This window comes from Somniosus microcephalus, chromosome 1 (genome assembly GCF_052327205.1).
Source record: "Somniosus microcephalus isolate GS21.2 chromosome 1, FLI_Smic_1.0, whole genome shotgun sequence".
NCBI lineage: Eukaryota > Metazoa > Chordata > Chondrichthyes > Squaliformes > Somniosidae > Somniosus > Somniosus microcephalus.
The window spans coordinates 237,803,011-237,825,329 of NC_140987.1; the positions used below are offsets into that span (position 1 = coordinate 237,803,011).

Sequence of the window (22,319 nt, forward strand, 5' to 3'; positions counted from 1 at the left end):
CAGTCGCTCTCTCTCTTCCCCCCATTCGTTCTCTCTCTTCCCCCCCCACTCGCTCTCTCTCTTCCCCCCCCAATCGCTCTCTCTCTTCCCCCCCAGTCGCTCTCTCTCTTCCCCCCCAGTCGCTCGCTCTCTTCCCCCCAGTCGCTCGCTCTCTTCCCCCCAGTCGCTCTCTCTCTTCCCCCAGTCGCTCTCATCCCTTCCCCCCAGTCGCTCTCTCTCTCTCTTCCAACAACAACATGCCCTCAAAAGACCCTCGGCACCGCCGGGCACTTCAGCAAGTCTATATCTATATATATAAACGGATACATCTGTCTGTCTGTCCTCCGATGTGCGTCTGTCCGGCTATGCACTCGAAAGTTATAGAGCGTACCTACGCGTGCGTTACCTCCAAAGAAAGCTTACACTTCCGGGACGGTCGTAAGCATATTTACTTTTCGGTCGGACGAAAATTGTTTGCGCCTTATGCAAAAAACCTTCAAAATTAAGCTCATTATCTGCTACTTAGCATTGATTGACTGCCGTCAAGGTTCGACCAATCCTGTGCCGTCACGATTGACCAATCCTACAGTTCAGTCGCCTGATGGTTGGCCAATCGCTGCGTCTGTGGGCGGCACTCATCGTTTTCATCTCAGGGATCTGGCAGCCATTGCCTCAAGCTAAAAACCCCATTTACTTCCAGCTCAAAATCTGCTGATCCAGCTTCGAAAAAGTTAGTATCTCTTTTAAAATAACATAAGATTTACCAAAAACGTTTTATAAGTACTTTCACTTTCATCTTTCAAGGTATTAAAAGGTAGAAATGTTGCCCGGCAGCAGATTCAGAGGGGGACACAGAGACAGGGCCCGAAAGCCTGGGACTCGATTTAAAATGTTGCCCGGCACCAGATTCACAGAAACAGGGCCCGAAAGCCTCGGGCTCGATTTAAAATGTTGCCCGGCAGCAGATTGAGAGAGGGACACAGAGACAGGGCCCAAAAGCCTGGGACTCGATTTAAAATGTTGCCCGGCACCAGATTCACAGAGGGACACAGAGAGGCCCCAAAGCCTGGGACTCGATTTAAACCGCCCGGCCCAAAACAGCCCTGGCAAAGCCGGGCTCCCCCAGCTAGTAATTTTATATACCTTTTGTGTCCCTGTTCTTCTATTTCTTGCTACTTACAGGAGCTGAGACAGGTTTAGAATCGACTTCTTGCAGCCAAACTCAAATCTCGGCTCTACTCTACTATTCTCTTTAAATATCCCTATGCAGGATGTCCTGCATTTTTTCTGAATAACTATTCACCACGTAGAGAAAGTACGTGACTGTCAGATATATTACTGAGCAAATCATACATCTTGTGTTTGTACAAAAGCAGCTTGGCTCCTTCATCAGCTTTGCAGGCAATTGAACTAAATTTGAAGCATTTGCATTCAGCTAAACTTCCTAGCCCCATATACCTCTCTAGAGAAATACTCAATTGCCAGGCTCTGCAGAGAGGGAAATGAGACAGAGATCTGTTAATTCATGTTTCTGCTCTCTATGTCACTTTGGGATTTCCAGGGCTTCAGAAAGATGGAACTGTGCCTACAATAGGTGTAGTGTCAGGACAGTCATGTAAATGACGCAAGAAGGGACGTTGCCAGCCCTCATACCTCATTTTCCTCTTGGACCAACAGAAGGGTACCCATTTTCAGGGACGACTAAAGAAGCTGACTTTAGGCCATGTGTCTGTGATCCCTTCAGATCTTAAGGTCTGATGGGAACAGGCAGCAGGGCATGCCTGAAACGTTAAGTCTTATCTTCTTTTGCAGCATGCTTGTGCATCTTCAGGGTTGGAAGCCTACTGACTGCTCTTCTCCAGTAGCAACCAGAAAGCCTTGAGGCCAACAGCCAGTCTCACAGCTGCAGGTCTCTCAGGCCTGGAGCTGTACTTGTGTTCCAAACCTAAGCAGGGGGTGGGTCTGTGCTAGGTGTGCAACCTACCAAATCCAGGCACCCTGAGGCCTGGATAGGTGCAGATCCCAGGCAAGGGGGGGGGGGGGGGGGAATCTGGTCCCTGCTTTATGGCTAGAATTAAAGGTCTAGCCACCAATCAAAACTATGCAAACAAAAACACTTCATTTTTGTCAGATATATCACAACAGAAAAAAGGCCAACAATATCATTATAGACAAATGTGTTATTCTTGTCACACCACCAGTGTTAAGAACATAAGACTGTAAGAAATAGGAACAGGAGTGGGCCATTTGGCCCCTCGAGCCTGCTCCGCCATTCAATAAGATTGTGGCTGATCTTCTACCTCATCTCCACTTTCCTGCACTATCCCCATATCCCTTGATTCCCTTAATATTCAAAAATCTATCGATCTCCATCTTGAATATACTCAACGACTGAGCCTTGACAGCCCTTTGGGGTAGAGAATTCCAAAGATTCACCACCGTCTGAGTGAAGAAATTTCTCCTCATCTCAGTCCTAAACGGCTGACCTCTTATTTTGAGACTGTGACCCCTGGTTCTAGACTCCCCAGCCAGGGGAAACATCCTCCCTGCATTTACCCAACCAAGCTCTGTAAGGATTTTCTATGTTTCAATGAGATCACCTCTCATTCTTCTAAACTCTAGAGAATACAGGCCTAGTCTACTCAATCTCTTCTCATAGGACAATCCCCCATCCCAGGAACCAGTCTGGTGAAGGCCTTTCTTGGCTGAAGAAGCAATTTTGAAAGAATTCATTGACTCAATCGTTAATTCATATTAATACCTGGACAAATGGCACTTTGGCTTTCTCATCTTTCTTCAACAGCCAAGTCACAATGAAGGCAAAATCAAGATATGTACCAATACAGTTCTACTACATGGAATCAGAACTCCTACGCATACAATTGAAGGGTTTACACCAGCCAGTAACCAAGGCAAATTACCAACTTCTGAGGTGGATCTGCAGCAAAAAATGATAATACTTGGAGGACTCCAGCCTATAGAAACAGGAGGAGGCCACTCAGCCCCTCAAGTCTGTTCCATCATTCTATTAGATCACAGCTGATTTGTACCTCAACTCCATTTACCTGTCTTTTCTCCATATCCCTTAATATCCTTACCTAACAAAAATATATCGATCTGAACTTGATAATTGGTGTTCAGCACATAGCAAGACATCAACCAATGCTGTAAAATTTTCCAATGAACAACTAGTAACTAACCCCTCCTGGGGTCTCTTTGGTATTGAGGTGGTTGGCTTTGGAATGCAGAATGAGGTCAGTCTTCCATGCCAAGAATGTCCATTGTATTCCAGGGCACTGTTGATGATGAACCAGCTGGCTCATTAATGGAATTTGGAGGTATAGACTTGTAACTGGGGATTGGAATTCTTCTCACTTGGCTCCAGGTAACCCTGCAAAACATATTCATACAGGTAGGAAGGTCCTGAGTGGACAAATAGCAGGAAGCTTACCAGATGTATGGACTGGTAAGCTGTGCAGTTTCAGTTAGTTGACCTCTAGCAGTGCTGCTGCACACATAGATGAGTCCATAAGCCTTGGTTCTGGCAACCAGCGGCTAAGCTTTTGAACTTAAGTAAATGTGTCCTTCAGGGGAATCGTGTGCACACTCCATATTCGGGATGTCACAGTGGCTTAAACATGGTGATACCAAGCTGACACAAAAAATATTTAATTACTTTAGCGCTTGGAGGAAGTTCTGTAAACATTCCCTGCCACCCGACTGTACACATGTGGTAATACAAGCACTCCAGATCAACCAGGATTATTCATCAACCGCAAGGGTTTTCATTCCATCAATGTTCAGCTGATGTGCAACCACAAAAAAGGTTCATGCAGGTCTGCGTCATATTCCCTGGGAGCTGCCATGATGGTTTCATATTGCGGTGGTCCAACATCCCCGACCTGTTCTGACCTGGAACTGGTCTTAAGTTGTGGCTGCCAGGCGACAAAGGATAACCCCTTCAAACCTGGCTGATGACGCCTCTGAGGAACCCCATCGACGAACACCAGGAGTGCTACAATGCCAGTCATATGACAACCAGATGTGTCATGGAGTAAGCTCAAGATGTGCTTCACGTGCCTGGACATGTCTGGAGGTGCTCACCACTGAGGGTCTCCAGGATAATCGTGGTGTGCTGTGATCTGCACAACATAGTGCAGCAGCAAGAGTTAGAGGTCCAGGAGGAACAAGCCACTCAGCTCTCCTCATATGATGAGGATTCCAATGCAGAAGAGGAGCAGAAGGAGGAAGAGATAGATGGGGTGTGTAGTGTATGTACTTTGCAGAAGGAACTATATTCTGCAACCCCTGTATACTGCAGTACCAGTAGTGACCACCCCTGTATATAAGCCTGTGTAGTAACATTTGCGTAGTTAGTTCCAGGTTGCCTCCATTCAGTAAAGACCTGTTATAACCAACTCCTGCAGTCCGTGTCTCAATTATACACGGACATAATACTGGCGACGAGCAGATACAAACTTACCTACAGTCTGCACCACCTCATGGGGATCCATCCCTGAAGCGAAGTTATCAGAGGTCGAGGCCAGAAGGAAGAAAGAAACAGAAGAAACGGGTGTTGACCGTGGACATCCGCCTCTGAGTCAGCGGAGTTGAAGATTTGCAGGAGAGGCTGTCGAGAGCGGGGCTTGGTTATCCTGTCGATGGTGCTTCAGCTAATCGGGCTGGTGGCAGGTAGTACACTGATCCTTCCTGGGCTGCGGCAGTCTAGAGCTCGAGCGGGTGGCTTTGCAACGGGGCCGAGCAGCGTTGTCGGGAAGAGGAGAGAGAGGGAGGGTGGAGCACACAGGGCGCGGCCGATGCTACGAAGCCGGGCAGCGTACAGACCCGAGAAGAGAGAGGCAAGAGTCCCGTAGGGTTCTTCCGACGATGGGGAAATAATAAAAATTAAACATGCAGAAAGCCGCGAGGAGCTGCAGTTTGCCACGGGAACCACGGAGAGCGGCGTTAGCAGCAGCGCGGGGGGAAGTGCGCGAAGACCATAGGGCGTCGCCATCAAGGCATAAAACGCCAGCAACAGCGCTAGCAACAGCGGAGAAGACAGAAAGCACGGGAGGCGCCATCTTAATCCAGCGGGGAAGAAGGCAAATCGCGGGAGGCGCCATTTTGTTAAATTGGGGAAGAAGGCAAAGCGCGGGAGGTGCCATTTTAGATTTCCAAGATGCCGAAGACTGGCAATATCACTGCCTTCGATAATGCAATTGAAGACTGGACCACGTATGTGGAAAGAGTCGAGGTATATTGCGAGGCAAACGAAGTAGCCGATGAGAAAAAGGCATCGGTACTGCTAAACTTAATGGGCGCAAGAACGTACGGCCTATTGCGGGACCTGATTACTCCAACCAAACCGAAGGCGAAGAGTTTTAACGGAATTGTTGCTATCCTACAGGAACACCTAAATCCTACACCGCTGCTGGTAGCAGAAAGATTTAAATTCCACAGGAGAAATCAGCATAAAGATGAGAGCAATGCTGATTACCTTACGGAACTACGCAAGCTATCAAAGCACTGCCAGTTCGGAGCAGGACTGGCAGATACCTTACGGGACAAATTTGTCTGTGGACTCCTGAGTGAAGGAACCCAGAACAGGTCACTCTCAGAGAAAGAGCTGACGCTAGATAAGGCTTTCAGCATGGCAGTATCGTACGAAGCAGCAGCAAGGGGAGCTGCGGAAATACAGCAAAAGCCACAGGAATACGGCACCCACGAAATGACACGGGGATTTGCAAAATGTTATCGCTGCGGCAGAACAACCCATGACCAGAAGGACTTCCGGTCCAAGGACAAAATATGCAGGCAATGCGGAAAGATGGGACACATTGCACGAGTTTGCAGCTCTGGGAAGAAGACCGACGACAACAAAAAGGCTACTAAGGAACCGTACAGGAAAGTAAAAAAGATGACGGACAGTAGTTCCGAAGACCAGATGAGCGATAGTGAATCCGGGAACAAGAGACTAAGCTGTCTCAAACTTCACAACGTAATTGCAAAAGAGGATCACTGAACCATTTGGGTCACCCTCACGATAGCAGGGTCCCAAGTCAAAATGGAATTGGATACAGGATCAGCTCTAACCGTCATGAATCGACGAGACTACGAGCGGCTATTCTCACACATACCCTTGAAAGAGACATCCATTGTCTTGAAGACATATACGGGGCAAAAAGTATACCTCAGAGGAAAAGTAAGGGTGCCTGTCGAATACAACGGCAAGGAAAGACAGAAATTGTATCTGTACATACTGCAAGATGGTGGACCACCGTTATTGGGATGTGAATGGATCAGAAAGATAAGTTTAGACTGGCAGTCCATTCAGGCACTGACGGTGGCTGGTAAAAAGGATGAAGACGTCACTCCTGGACGATTGTCAACAATCTTAGCTAACGCCAAAGAGGTATTTCAACAAGAACTGGGAACTCTTAAAGGCGTAACCGCCTCGATAAAAATATGAAGAGAATGCAATTCCTAAGTTTTTCAAAGCAAGACCGGTACCATATGCAATTCGCTCAGCTGTCGAGGCAGAGCTGGAGAATCTGGAGAATGCAGGCGTGTTATCTAAGGTAGACTGGAGCAAGTGGGCGACACCCATCGTTCCTGTCATGAAGAAAACGTTAAACAATAAATCTGAGGAGCCAAGGATGGTTCGCATCTGTGGGGACTTCAAGGTGATGGTTAACCCAGTCCTTCACACTGTACAATATCCTCTTCCAAGGATAGAAGATATCTTCGCCTCACTATCTGGAGGGAAGCATTTTACAAAAATTGACCTGGCACAAGCATATTTGCAGATGGAGGTTGAAGAATCCTCTAGGAAGTATCTCACGATAAACACTCAAAAAGGACTTTATCAGTATAATCGACTGGTATTCGGAGTAGCATCAGCTCCGGCGATATGGCAAAGAGCGATGGAACAAGTCCTGCAAGGAATTCCGGGGACTCAGTGTTACTTGGACGACATCCTAGTGACAGGTGACGATGACAGTGAACACCTTGCCAACCTAGAGCAGGTGCTCACTAGACTACGTGAACATGGACTACGGGCCAATCGCCCCAAGTGTGAGTTTTTTTAAGAAGCAGATATCGTATTGTGGCCACGTGATTGATGAAGAGGGGTTACATAAGTCCCCTGACAAAATTGAAGCGGTAGTTAAGGCTCCAGTGTCTGAAAATGTGTCGCAACTGAGGTCATTCCTTGGATTGGTGAATTACTACCATAAGTTTTTGCCGAATTTGTCCACAATTCTGCACCCACTGAACGCCCTACTACAAACGGGAGTAGCATGGAAATGGAGCGATGAATGTAAGTGGGCCTTTCAGAAGAGTAAGGACCTAATCACTTCAAGAGAAGTTTTGGCTCACTACAATCTATCACTACCGATAAGACTGGTGTGTGATGCGTCTCCCTACGGCATTGGGGCGGTACAGGTAGACTACCCTTTATCCGGACTTCCGAAAACCGAAACCCTCTAAAAACCGAAGGTTTTTTCGTTCAGCGTAAGTCGTGCGTACGACTTACGCTGAACGAAAAAGCCTTCGGTTTTTAGAGGGTTCCGGTTGCGGAAGTTCGGATAAAGGGTAAGTCGTGCGCACGACCCCCCGCCGACCCCCCCGCCGACCCCGCCAGCCCCGACAACCGCCGACCCCGACAACCGCCGACCCCGCCAGCCCCGACAACCGCCGACCCCGCCAGCCCCGACAACCGCCGACCCCCCCGCGGACCCCGCCAGCCCCAACAACCGCCGACCCCCCCGCGGACCCCGCCAGCCCCGACAACCGCCGACCCCCCCCCGCGTACCCCGCCGGCCCCGACCCCCGCCGACCCCGACTGACTTACGCTGAGCGTCAGCGTAAGTCGTGCGCACGACCCCCCGCCGACCCCCCCGCCGACCCCCGCCGACCCACCTTCCGAAATCCAAAATTCTCCTTTATCCGAAACTCGGCTGGTCCCGAGGTTTTCGGATAAAGGATAGTCTACCTGTACTGTCACATAAATTCCTTGATGGTTCAGAGAGGCCGATAGCTTTTGCGTCACGCTCGTTAACTTCAGCCGAGCGTAACTACGCCCAGATTGACAGAGAGGCTCTCAGCCTGGTGTGGGGGGTGAAGAAGTTCTATCACTACCTGCACGGTCTTAAATTTACTCTACTTATTGATCATCAACCCCTTGTCTCCATTTTCAACCCTCAGAAGGGTGTACCGATAATGACAGCACAATGGCTACAGAGGTGGTCCCTTTTCCTTGGGGCACACCAATATGACATCGAGTACAAAGGAACTAAACAGCATGGGAATGCTGATGGATTGTCGCGCCTACCGTTGCCAATGGTGGAAGAAGAACTTGCAGTGGATCCAGTGGCGATATTCCACTCGACCATAGTCGAATGTCTCCCTGTGACGAATGCAAACATAGAAAAGGAAACACGGAATGACCCGACACTATCACGGGTCTATGATTTAACGGTGAAGGGATGGCCAGCACATGGCGAACCACTGCTGCCAGCATTCTCGCCGAGAAGAGAACAGCTGTCAGTGTGCAGAGGAACCTTGATGTGTGGATCCAGAGTAGTAATTCCATCCAAATTGAAGGATAGAGTGCTCAATGAGCTGCATGAGGGTCATCTGGGAGGGGTAAAAATGAAGAACTTAGCCAGAGCGTTTGTGTGGTGGCCGGGAATCGAAAGAGAAATCGAAGAGATGACCAAGAGCTGTACAGGATGCCAGAAGGTCCAAAACGCCCCACCACAAGCCCCTCTACATCCATGGGAGTGGCCCTCATCTCCATGGCAAAGGGTGCACGTTGATATTGCTGGTCCATTTATGGACTCGATGTTTTTAATTGCGGTGGATGCACATTCAAAGTGGCCAGAGGTAATAAAAATATCCTCAACCACCACAGAAAAAACTATCACAGTCTTACGAACCATATTCGCCAGGAATGGGCTGCCTGAACAGATTTGCTCCAACAATGGACCACAGTTTGTGTCTGAAGAGTTCCGGAGGTTCTTAAAGAACAATGGTGTTAAGCATTACACATCCACCCCATATCATCCAGCTACTAATGGATTGGCCGAGATGTTCGTTCAAACATTCAAGAAGGCTATCAAGGCAATGTGTAATGAAGATATACCCCTACAGCACAAGGTGGATAACTTCTTGTTTGCCTACCGGAATGCGACACATGCGGTTACCAACCAAGCTCCAGCCATGATGTTCTTCAATCGAAGACTACGATGCCGCTTGGATTTGGTTAAGCCAAACATCAGAAGAGATGTGGAGAACAGGCAGTTTCAGAATATGAATGAAAGGCCGACCAGGAGTTTTAAGATAGGTCAACCAGTTTTGGCCCGGGACTACCGCAGAGAAATGGCAGCCAGGAACGATCTGTACACGGCAAGGACCTCTAATGTATACCGTGGACGTTGGAGAGAGTATTGCAAGATGCCATGCTGACCAGATTCTAGAGTCACTGGGAAACGTCAACTCCACACCACGATCTGATACACCTGGCGATGAAACCGAAGTACCAATTGCATCTACCTCAGGATCGGTGATATTGGAAGCAGACGAACCAAACAACAACATTGATCCCGACTCAACGTTGCCAGAAGAACCTGATACCCCAAAGAGGCGTTATCCAGACAGAATCAGGAAGCCTCCTCAAAGACTGAACTTATAATTGCTTAACTTCAACTAATGTATCTAGCAACTGTAATTGTAAAAATGTTATTTCATTGTTAATCGAATGTTATGTACTGTTTAGCTAAAAGGGGAGGAATTGTAGTGTATGTACTTTTCAGAAGGAACTATATTCTGCAGCCCCTGTATACTGCAGTGCCAGTAGTGACCACCCCTGTATATAAGCCTGTGTAGTAACATTTGCGTAGTTAGTTCCAGGTTGCCTCCATTCAGTAAAGACCTGTTATAACCAACTCCTGCAGTCCGTGTCTCAATTATACACGGACATAATAGGGTGCTCAACACCAGATCAGCTGATCACATTGCTGCTTGAGATGCCAGGGATGCTCTGATAGCTTGAAGGTTCGGTTAGTCACTCACACTGGACCAAAGTAATTATCACATCCCCTGCTCCCTCCCCACCCTCACTTACACAAGCAGTTCTGTAACCAAACATCCACTCATGATACATCCACTAATTTGTCCCATTCAATTCCATGTCTTCACATTCAGCACCAAACAGAAGAAAAGCAGAGTTGGCACTTGCCATTCAAGAATGGGAAACATGCGAAAGTGGTACAAAGTAATAAATTGAATTATGGGTAAGTTGAGGGGACTGAAGGCCGACAAATCCCCGGGGCCTGATAAACTACATCCTAGGGTACTTAAGGAGGTGGCCCTGGAGATAGCAGATGCTCTAAGGATCATCTTCCGGAACTCCATTGACTCGGGAACAGTACCCGTGGATTGGAGGGTAGCTAATGTTACCCCAATATTTAAAAAGGGGGGTAGAGAGAAAGCAGGGAATTATAGACCAGTAAGCCTTACATCGGTTGTGGGCAAAATGCTAGAGTCCATTATTAAGGATAAAATAGCGGAGCACTTGACAAATGGGGAAAGGATCGGACAGAGTCAACATGGATTTACAAAGGGTAAATCGTGTTTGACTAATCTGCTGGAATTTTTTGAGGAAGTAACTGGTAAAATAGATGGGGGAGAGCCAGTGGATGTGGTGTACCTTGACTTCCAGAAAGCCTTCGATAAGGTTCCACACAAAAGATTATCATGCAAAATTAAGGCTCATGGGATTGGGGGCAAAGTATTAACGTGGATAGAGAACTGGCTGGCGGATAGAAAACAGAGAGTTGGAATAAACGGCTCGTTTTCGGAGTGGCAGGCAGTGACCAGCGGGGTGCCGCAAGGATCTGTCCTGGGACCCCAGCTGTTCACAATATATATAAATGATCTGGATCAGGGAATTGGATGCAATATTTCCAAATTCGCTGACGACACTAAACTAGGAGGAGGGGTGGGCTCTGATGAGGATGTCAGGAGGCTACAGTGCGATTTGGACAGGTTGGGGGAATGGGCGGATACGTGGCAGATGCACTATAATGTGGATAAATGCGAGGTTATCCACTTTGGGGGTAAAAACAGGAGGGTAGATTATTATCTAAATGGCAATAGATTGGGAGATGGGGAAGTGCAGAGGGACCTGGGTGTTCTTGTGCACCAGTCACTGAAGGAGAGCATGCAGGTGCAACAGGCGATTAAGAAGGCAAATGGTATGTTGGCCTTCATATCAAGGGGGTTCGAGTATAGGAATAGGGATACCTTACTACAGCTGTACAAGGTGCTGGTGAGACCGCATCTGGAGTATTGTGTACAGTTTTGGTCGCCCCATCTGCGGAAGGATGTTCTTGCCATGGAAAGAGTGCAGCGGCGATTCACCAGGCTGATACCTGGAATGGCGGGAATGACCTACGAGGAGAGATTGAATAGTTTGGACTTGTACTCACTGGAGTTTAGAAGATTGAGAGGGGATCTCATCGAAACATATAAAATTATGGCAGGCCTGGACAGGCTGAATTCAGAGAGAATGTTTCCAATGGCAGGGGAGCACAGAACCAGGGGCCACAGTCTAAAAATAGCGGGCAAATCATTTAAAACAGAGATGAGGAAGAATTTCTTCACTCAAAGAGTGGTGAGCCTGTGGAATTCCCTGCCACAGAGGGCTGTGAAGGCTAATTCAATAAATATTTTCAAGAGAGAATTGGATATATTTCTGAAGGCTAAGGGGATTAAGGGTTACGGAGAAAAGGCGGGGACGGGGTACTGAACTGGTAAGATCAGCTAAGATCTCAGACGAAGATCAGCCATGATCTCATTGAATGGCGGAGCAGGCTCGAAGGGCCGAATGGCCTACTCCTGTTCCTATCTCTATGTTTCTATGAATGTGACTTAATAAGTTAAATATATTAACACATTTTCAAAAACACCCATGTATGTACGCTTCAGGAACTGTAAAGCTTTTCTCACTCCCTCTCTGGTACTCGGACATGGTGCAATCCCTGTGGCTTCAGCAGAGGTAGTGGCAGGCTGCTCTGATCCCTGCTTTGACTTTTGAGATGTGTGCAACCTGGGTGCTGGAGCCCGTGAGGGCCCCACCCAAGACTGCTCCACTTGCACCTGTGCAGGAGCAGACTGGGCCAATGGGAGAGGAGGCCGCATGTCGGGTAATGGCTTGGGGGGAGGGCGGGGTGGTGGGGCACAGCAATGGGTGAAATGTGGAGTTTGCACTTCCATCTCCCCTATTGCCATCATCCCTCTGGTAGGCCAGAGGCAGGAGTTCTTCAGGGCAGTGTCCTGGGCCCAACCATCTTCAGCTGCTTCATCAATGATCTCCCTTTCTTCATAAGGTCAGAAGTTGGGATGTTTGCTGATGACTGCACAATGTTTATTTCCATTCACATTCCATTTACCTTCCTCTGATAATGAAGCAGTCCATGCCTGCATGCAGCAAGACCTGGACAACGAGGAGATGCTGACAGATCAGCTGAACATCTCCAACATTTTCTGTTTTCACCAGATTTTCAGCAGTTTTTGTGAGTTCCTGCTTTGAATTTTGTTCAAATTAATGGATTGAATTGTTTCTGGTAGCATCATTTTGCTTGCTTTGTAGTGTGTCAGGCAGACAAATTTGAACTGAAACTTCAATATTTAGGTTATCTGACTACTTTTCCCGTGTTTTACTAAGCTCTTAAATCACAGCATTAAATGTGATACTAATGGTGGGGGTCATCCACGTGCTTCACTTCAGTAGCTCATAGAATATTTTCCTCTTCTCATTCTTTGTTTCATTTTCGATAAATCATACCTTGTAGCTTGGCTCAAAAGTTTCTTGGCAGTCTTTTTTCACATTCAAATCAATATACCTTGAACCAAGACAGATGAGAACTATACAGCTCCATCTATTGATATCACAAGAAGCTGGAAATATAGGTCAGCTGGATTATGGTGGTGCAGGCCTAATTGCCAACTACCACAAAGCCTGGCACAATGATAGACCATGTTGCAGTGATTGTCTCATTTTTCAAAGATAACGGGGTGAATTTTAACTTGCAGGAGCACCTGGGTTTGGGAGCAGGTGGGGGAGGGGCGTTAAAAGAGCAGAAATTGACAACGTGGTGGGAACATAAGAAGTAAGAGAGGAGTAGGCCATACGGCCCCTCGAGCCTGCTCCGCCATTCAATAAGATCATGGTTGATCATCAACATCAACTCCACTTTCCCGACTGATCTCCATATCCCTTGATTCCCCCAGAGTCCAAACATCTATCTTATCTCAGCCTTGAATATACTCAAAGTCTCAGCCCTCTGGGGCAGAGAATTCCAAATACTCACAACCATCTGAGTGAAGAAATTCTTCCTCATCTCAGTCTTAAGTTGCCTACCCCTTATCCTGAGACTATGTACCCTAGTTCTATACACTCCAGCCAGGGGAAACAACTTCTCAGCATCTACCCTGTCAATCGCCTTCAGAATCTTGTATGTTTCAATGAGATCACCTCTCATTCTTCTAAACTCCAGAGAGTACAGGCCCATTCTACACAATCTCTCATCATAGGACAGCCCTCTCATCCCAGGAATCAATCTAGTGAACCTTCGTTGCACTGCCTCCAAGGCAAGTATATCCTTCCTTATATAAGGAGACCAAAACTGTGCACAGTACTCCAGGTGTGATCTCACCAAGGCCCTGTACAATTGTAGCAAGATTTCCTTTCTCTTATACTCCAACCCCCTTGCAATAAAGGCCAACATGCCATTTGCCTTCCTTATTGCTTGCTGTACCTACATGCTAGCTTTCTGTGTTTCTTGCACGAGGACACCCAAGTCTCTCTGAACACCAATATTTGAAAGTTTCTCACCATTTAAAAAATATTCTGTTTTTCTATTCTTCCTACCAATGTGAATAACCTCACATTTCCCTACATTATACTCCATCTGCCACCTTACTGCCCACTCACTTAGTCGATCTATATCCCTTTGCAGACTCTTTATGTTCTCACAGCTTACTGTCCCACCTAGCTTTGTATCATCAGCAAACTTGGATACATTACACTCGGTCCCTTTATCTAGGTCATTAATATAGATTGTAAATAGCTGAGGCCCCAACACTGATCCTTGCGGCACTCCACTAGTTACAGCCTGCCAACCTGAGAAAGATCCGTTTATCTCTACTCTGTTTTCTGTACGTTAACCAATCCTCTATCCATGCTATTATATTACCATGAGCCAACCCCATGAGCCCTAATCTTGTGTAATAACCTTTATGTGGCATCTTATCGAATGCCTTTTGGAAATCCAAATATACTACATCCATTGGTTCCGTTTTTTCTACCCTGCAAGTTACATCCGCAAAAAGCTCTAATAAATTTGTCAAACACGATTTCCCTTTCATAAAACCATGTTGACTCTGCCTAATTTAAAAAAAAAATTATTTGAAGTTTTAGTGATGTTTTGGGGCTTATAGTATTTATAGGTTTGACAGATCTTCCTGTCAAACTTATGAATGAAACATTCCCTGTTACCATTGGCTCTCCATGGCCCACGTGATCCCAGGGGATGCATCGAACTAACTGCGTCCCTGGGATGTGCAAGCACTGCGTGCCGGCAGTTGAAGGAGACCCAGGATCAGAATCCCATGCGAGCCCACAGCTCAATGGCCGGCACGCTAGGTAAGTGCAGGTCGGGGGCATGCACCCGCGGGAAGCCCCCGACCCAAATTTCTGGGCCATTATGATCACTCTGCCCCAGAGGATTCTTTACTATGAGATTGCTAATTAACCTTGTCTCATTACACAATATACAAGATATAAAATAGCCTGTTCCCTGGTTGGTTCCATGCCATATTGTTCTAGGGAAATGTATTCCATGAATTTGTCCTCCAGACTATCTTTGCCAATTTGATTTGTCCAGTCTATATGAAGATTAAAGTCCCCCAAGCTTATTGCATCACCTTTGTTGCAAACTCCTACTATTTCTTGATTAATATTCTATCCAATGGTATAGCTACTGTTAGGGGGCCTATATGCTACTCCTACCAGTGATTTCTGCCCCTTGTTATTCCTTATCTCCACCCATACTGATTCTACTTCCTGATCTTCTGCGCCGAGATCCTTTCTCTCTACTGTCCATATATCATCCTTTATTATCAGGGCCACTCCCCCTCCTTTTCCATTCTGCCTGGCTTTTCAAAATGTCAAGTACCCTGGAACATTGGCCACCTTGCAGCCATGTCTCTGTAATGGCTATTAGATCAAACCCATTTATCTCTATTTGTGCCACTAGTTTGTCTATCTTGTTACGAATGCTTTGTGCATTCAGATAAAGATTCGGCTCCAACACACCAAATTCCACAATTAATTGCAGTTCGTTAGGCTGAGTGTGAGCAACCCCCTTGGGGGAGGTGGGTTGTTGATATCAATATGTTAGTCACTCAATTACAGCGATATTAGTATGGCTCCTGGAATTTAATTGTGGGTGCACGGGTTTCCCAGGCTCCCTAGAACTCGCCAGTAAAAGCAGAGAGGTGCAGCTTGCAGGTGGCCATACGCGTAACACAGGGTGTACAGGCAGAGGATAAACTTCCTGGACGTGTCTGCACAGAGCGGGATTAAATGGAGTGGACTTCAACAGAGTGTTTTATTTGGGAATTTCGAAAGAGTGGGAATTCGGAGAAGAGGGGGAAGGAGTTGTTGCTTTTTGCCTATACTAATTGTAGTGCTTTGAGTTATAGGTAGATATATAATTTCAGTACCCTTAACTTAATCTAGATCAAGTAAGTAGTCAAGAAATTACACTGTAAACTAAGTTACCTAATTACAACTTTAATTAAATTTAATAGTAATTAGGTAACTTAGTTTACAGTGTAGTTTCTTGACTACTTTCGGTCTATTCGTTCTGTTCTACTCCCAACTCCTGAATCCGTCAAATTTCATGTATGCAGTGTCGACTCATACGGGTCATCATTACGCCCACTCAACCTAATTGTTCGGGAAACCCGGAAATGATATGGTAATACAGTGGCTGGGTTAAAAAGCCACTGACAGACTCGATGCACTTACTTCCAGGTTTCCTGCATGCTACGGAACCCCACCACACCCACCCCCCATCACCACCCCCGACCCCCGCTCCCAGCGTGTTAGCAACTTAAAATCCAGCCCAATATACTTGACTAAATAGTTTAAAACATAGCCTGCAAAACAAAATTATTTATTTGTATTTTTGCATCACAGAATTCCCTGCATTGCTTGCATAGACTTGACATGAATTTAACTTCTGATGTTTCCCATTACCTGTACTTAACTATTGATAAAAAAATAAATGGTTAACGTGCATGAATAATTCTGGGTCTGAGTTTTAACAAATAGAAGTCAGATTTGATTTGCAGTTTTCCAGCATCTATCTTTGGCTCCCTGTGAATGGGTGACTTTCCTTTGTACATAATGATTGAGATAATCCCAGAAATTTGGTTACTTTAATAAGGGAGAGGAATGAAGCTGTCGTGAGAATGCACAGTGAACACTAGGATACTCAGTCTGCTTTGTAAGTGAGGGAAATCTGCAGACCACATACGAGTGAAAGTGGTCTTCCTGATGAGTTAACCCATGAATGTTCTATTGTTTTACACTATGTGGTAGAAATTCATCTCGGGCAGTATCGTGTGGGCTGCCTGTTATACACACCATCTAATATTTAGTTCTATTGAAATCAATGGACTTCCGATAATGGACAGCTGATGCAATACTGCCCATTTGCGCTACCGCCCAAGGTGAATCTTTTACCCCAAGGTATTCCTTTAATGTCAAAAATATGGATATTCCTCACATAATGAAAAAATTCACTACAAATATTTGCATCTTATATAGTCTGAAAAGGATTTGAACCTTTCCCATCACAACATATTTCTATAGATAATTGCCAGTTTGAAAATCCCCTGCACAAAAATTAAGTATTACTTTCACTCATCTACACAAGCTCCAAATGCTTTGGTCTAAAAATTCGTTAGACACCATAAACTGGCAGGGGGGTGGTGAAGCACGATCAACCCATGCCCGTTCAGACTAATGCAGACAGCACGCAAACTTTGTGCTGCCTGATGATTCCCATGAATGTGGCGTTCAGCCTAATGCTGAACACACTGCTAAGTGGCTGAAACTCAGCAGAGGGCCCAAGTGCATGTGAGGCTAGAACCAATTAAAGCTAGCCTGCACTACTGAAAGGCAGTCTGCACCTCTTAAAGTGGAGGTGTATTCGGCCTGCAGCAGCTCATTGAACTGGTTGGGTGCGCAGGAACAACAACTAATGATGGCACAACAGGAGAGAGACCATGCACCAAGGTTCTCGGATGCAGCAATGGAGGCCTTGGTACAGAAGGTGGATAGAAGGAGAAAGGTCCTGTTTCCACAGGGGGCCAGGATGCCCTGCAGGCAAAATCGCAAACGACAATGGGAGTGGATAGCCACAGCTGTCAATGCCAGCAGTGTAGTCCCGAGGACCTGGATGCAGTGCAGGAAGAAGTTTAATGACCTCACACAAATGATCAAGGTCAGTGAATTCATCTTTAAATGCCATATCCCACCATTTGCACCACTAGCCTCACAAATTGCTCAATGTACCACATCCCCATCACTCATCTACCAACAATCTCTATCAAACACAACTCATACCTCACATTCATAGCTTCACCTCACCCTCACATACTTACCACTGCTGCAAGCCTCACACCCACATCTCATTCTGTCAGCTATTCAAACATTAAAGGCACATTACCCAAACACATTGCACCGCACTCACTGACACACCACTTTCTTTTGCAGAACATGGTGGCTCACAATTGGAACCAGCAGGAGCTACCAGATGGAGCACAGGTGCGCCTGCATAATCTCACCCCCATGGAGGAGACAGCGCTGGCCATTCTTGGGAGGGCAATCGCTGAGCCTGTGGCCAGCAGCAGGGCTGAAGCAATCCAAGATGACAGTGTCCTCATACGTAATCCTCCTTCTCACATGCCACTTCCCCCTCATCCTACAATCTCTTCTGATTTACAAGCTGCAGATGGTGTAAGCATGCACCTCTTGCTTTACTCCTTCCCTCACCATAACATTACCCTTGTGTGTTTCTCCTTTTCAGATAGCCAAGAAATTCAACCTGGCTATGCACTGGTGGAGGAGCAGGAAGACAATGATTATGAAGTCAAAACATCACTTGATTTCACATTCCCAGCCATCAGCATAGATACTGACACTTTGTGTACTTTAGAGGATAGGGTAGAGGCGGGATCTGTGTGTGGTGAGACACCGAGCCCGAACGGCCTGCAGCCAGGGCAGGGGGAAAGGCTAGCACAGGTGCCAGCTCCCCGAGAGCAAGGTCACACACAAGTTCTGCTGCACAGGACTCAGATGAGGACTTTGATGGGATGGCTTACTGATGGGTATGCACAACAAAATGCTTGGTGCATTGGCAGGCCTGCCAGAAAGTCTGAGTGCAATGTCAAGGGGCATGGAGGAGTCCAGGTCCAACCTTGCACAGGGCTTTGTGCAGAGCTTGGAGCCCATCCTTTCCAGCATGGAAGTGATGGGCAACTCCGTTAGAGCACTTGCGGATCCAACTATGATGCAGAGTCTGATGGCCGATGTCTCAGCTTCCATTGTAGCACAAGCAGAAGCCACCCAATGCCTGAGTGCTGCAGTGGAAGCTCAGACTTCTGTCATGCAAGCTCAGACTGCTCCCACGCTGGCTCAGCTTGCTGCCACGCAAGCTCAGACGTCTGCCATCATGTCTGTGTTTACCAGTGTTGAAAGGGGTATGCAGGGTGTCACAGCAGTCCAGTAATCTGTTCTCCAACAGATGACTAGGAATACTGAGGTGCCACCCGGTGGAATGGCTTACAGAGGATTACATAGGATATACAGCACAGAAACAGGCCATTCGGCCCAACCAGTCCATGCCGGCATTTATGCTCGACTTGAGCCTCCTCCCATCTTTCCTCATCTAACTCTATTGGCATAACCCTCTTCTCTTCTTCCTCATATGCTTGTCTAACCTCCCCTTAAATGCATCTATACTATTCGCTTCAACCACTCGCTGTGGTAGTGAGTTCCACATTCTCACCACTCTCTGGGTAAAGAAGTTTCTTCTGAATTACTATTTGATTTCTTGGTGACTATCTTATATTGATGGCTTCTAATTTTGCTCTTCCCCACAAGTGGAAACACTTTCTCTGTCTGCTCTATCAAAACCTTTCATAATTTTATAGCCCTCTAATAGGTCACCCTTCAGCCTTCTCTATTCAAGAGAAAGGAGACCCAGCCTATTCATCCTTTCCTAATAGGTATAACCACATATTTCTGGTATCATCCTTGTAAATCTTTTTTGCACTTTCTCCCTTGCCTCTATATCCTTTCTATAATATGGCAACCAGAATTGTACACAGTACTCCAAGTGTGGTCTAACCAAGGTTCGACACAAGTTCAGCAAAATTTCTCTACTTTTCAATTCTATCCCTCCAGAAATAAACCCTAGAACTTGGTTTGCATTTTTATGGCCCTATTTACCCTCATTGTTACTTTTAGTGATTTGTGTATTTGTACTCCGAGATACCTTTGCTTTTCTACCCCATTTAAATTCTTATCGTCCAAGTAATACGTGACTTTCTTATATTTCTTACCAAAATGTAATACCTAACATTTATCTATGTTGAAATTCATTTTCCAATTATATGTCCATTCTGCAAGTTTATTAATGTCTTCTTGTAATTTGTTGCAGTCCTCCTCAGTATTGACTACCGCTCCCCCCGCCCAACACCAATTTGGTGTCATCCGCAAATCTGGAAATTGTATTTTGAATCCAAAGTCTAAATCATTAATATAAATTGTGAACAACATTGGCCCCAGCACTGATCCTTGTGGGACCCCACTTTCCACCTTCTGCCATTTCTGAATAGCTACCCTTTACCCCTACTCTCTGCTTTCTGTCTTTCAGCCAGCTAGCTATCCATTTCTGCTACTTGTCCCCTGACTCCAGATTCTGTGACCTTATTCATTAGTCTATTATATGGTATCTTATCAAAGGCCTTTTTGAAATCTAGGTAAATTACATCTACTGCATTACCCTTGTCTACTCTCTCTGTTACCCCTTCAAAGGATTTAATGAGATTGGTCAAGCAAGACTTTTGAAATCCATGCTGACTATTCATTATTATACTTTTGATTTCTAGATGTTCTTCTATTTTCTTCTTTAGTTGCGATTCCATTATTTTTCCTACCACCAATGTTAAGCTGACTGGTCTATAGATTCCTGGACATGTCCTATCACCCTTCTTATATATAGGTATTAGGTTAGCTATCCACCAGTCCTCTGGCACTACACCTTTTTCTAACGAATTATTAAATATATGTAAAATACCGCTACTATCTCTTCCCTAGAATCCTTTAAAATGTGTGGATGTAATCCATCTGGACCAGGGGTTTTGTCCTCTTTCAGTTTGATTAGTTTATTTAATATTTCTCCTCTGTGGCTGTGGCTCTGTGGAGCCCAAACCTGCTGCCCTATCTCAGGATGACAGCATTCGTCCTCCCACCACTGTCACTCCGCCAGTACCCTTGATGTTGTCTGTCTGCCAGCCAGCTGAGACTGCTGCCACCCATGCCAAGGTGGTACAGTCCGCATTTGGCCCTTCTAGGCCCAAAGCTGCTCGAGGTCATCCTGCAAGGCCATCTGCAGTCTCCCCCACTGAAAGTCAGCAGCCCGTCACCCGACATATTGCAGCCACTGGGGTAGCACTTCGTAGGAGCACTAGGACAGGCAGAGGCCTGAAGAAAATCACTAAGGGAATGCACAAAGATGATTAGTTGACTTTGTTATGTAATATTAGATGGATTGATGTATAACTTTGGATTCGAGTGTTTCTTTAGTGATAGACGATCATACAAACACTCGGCCCTTCGAGCCTGCTCCGCCATTCAATAAGATCATGGTTGATCTGATTACTTCACATTCCCGCCTACCCCCGATAACCTTTCACCCCCTTGCTCACCAAGAATTTATCTATCTCTGCCTTAAAAATATTTAAAGACTCTGCTTTCACCACCCTCTGTGGAAGAGAGTTCCAAAGACTCACGACTCTCTGAGAAAAAAAATTCTCCTCATCACTGTCTTAAATGGGCAACCCCTTGTTTTAAACAGTGACCCATAGTTCTAGATTCTCCAACAAGTATGATGGCTTTTATTTCAGCACTGTGGCCAAGAGGACGCTGTGATGGTCAGTAATAGAGGGAAGGGAAGGTGAATGGGAAATTGGGGTTGCGTTCACTGGTACCGCAGTCAGATGAGTCGATCACAGACAGCCCGGGCATAAATGGACAGTCTGGGTTGTCTCCTCCCTCCCTCTTCCTTCTCTTCCACTTCCTCCTCTTCTTCTTTCCTCTCCTCTTCCTCATCCTCCTCCTGAGCTGGTCACCGTATGCCTGGTGTCAAGGGCTTTGCCATTACGGTGGTGAGGTTGTGGAGCTTGCAGCAGACCACGGTCAATCTTGAAAAGTGCACTGGTGAGTACATACAGGGCTCCTGAGCGGTCTAGGCAGCAAAAGCTTTATTTATGAACACCAATGATCTGCTCTATCATTTTATGGCTTTCATTGTATGCATGCTGCCCACATTGGTTGGATTTAGTTGCAGAGATATGAGGCCAGGTGGTCAGAGGATAGCCCTTGTCTCCCAATAGCCACCCTTTGGTTTGTTGTGGTCTGAGGGAACAATGGACTGGCACAGAATAAAAACATCATGCCTGCTGCCAGGATACCGGGCATTCACCATCATGATGTGCTAAGCATGGTCGCACACCAACTGCATGTGGGAATGGCAGCATAGTGGTCAGGTTACTGGATTAGTAATCCAGAAGCTTGGACGAATAAACCGGAGACATGGGGCTCAGTTTTAACTCAGCCGTCAGGCAGGATTTGAGGCGTATGTGGGGTTAAAATCGCAAAACCTGGGGGTCGGGACCCCCGCGGATGGGTCCCGACACCTAGCCATTTTAACCCAGGCGTGTCTGATGGTCCCGAATCAGTCCCGCCTGCAACAGGCCTTTATAAATCATTTTAACAGGCCCTTGCTTGTTTAACCCTTTTCCCACGTAAAACACGCCTGGTGGGGATCACGCCTGTGAAACCTGGCGGGAGCACTATTGGCTTGCTGACTATCAGCTGCAGGTCAACCATTAAAGAGGATATTTGAACAGTCATCATTTGCAGGTGGCAGGACTTTGTTGTCTCAGGCCTGGGGCAACTTTTAGCAGGCTTAACC

The 22,319-nt window shown here is 46.4% G+C and overlaps 1 protein-coding gene across 1 annotated transcript in view; it reads right to left on the bottom strand.

The window, feature by feature from the left end:
- LOC147124679 (bestrophin-4-like) overlaps positions 1–4,067 on the bottom strand; it is an 8,758-nt gene extending 4,691 nt beyond the window's left edge. Inside the window, exons 1-2 of the mRNA XM_085983928.1 lie at positions 3,892–4,067; positions 1,299–1,467 (exon numbers count right to left, since the gene is read on the bottom strand). Coding sequence (XP_085840054.1) covers positions 1,299–1,467; positions 3,892–4,067 — 345 coding nt within the window. The remainder of the gene's footprint in view (positions 1–1,298; positions 1,468–3,891) is intronic.
- Positions 4,068–22,319: the final 18,252 nt, after the last annotated feature.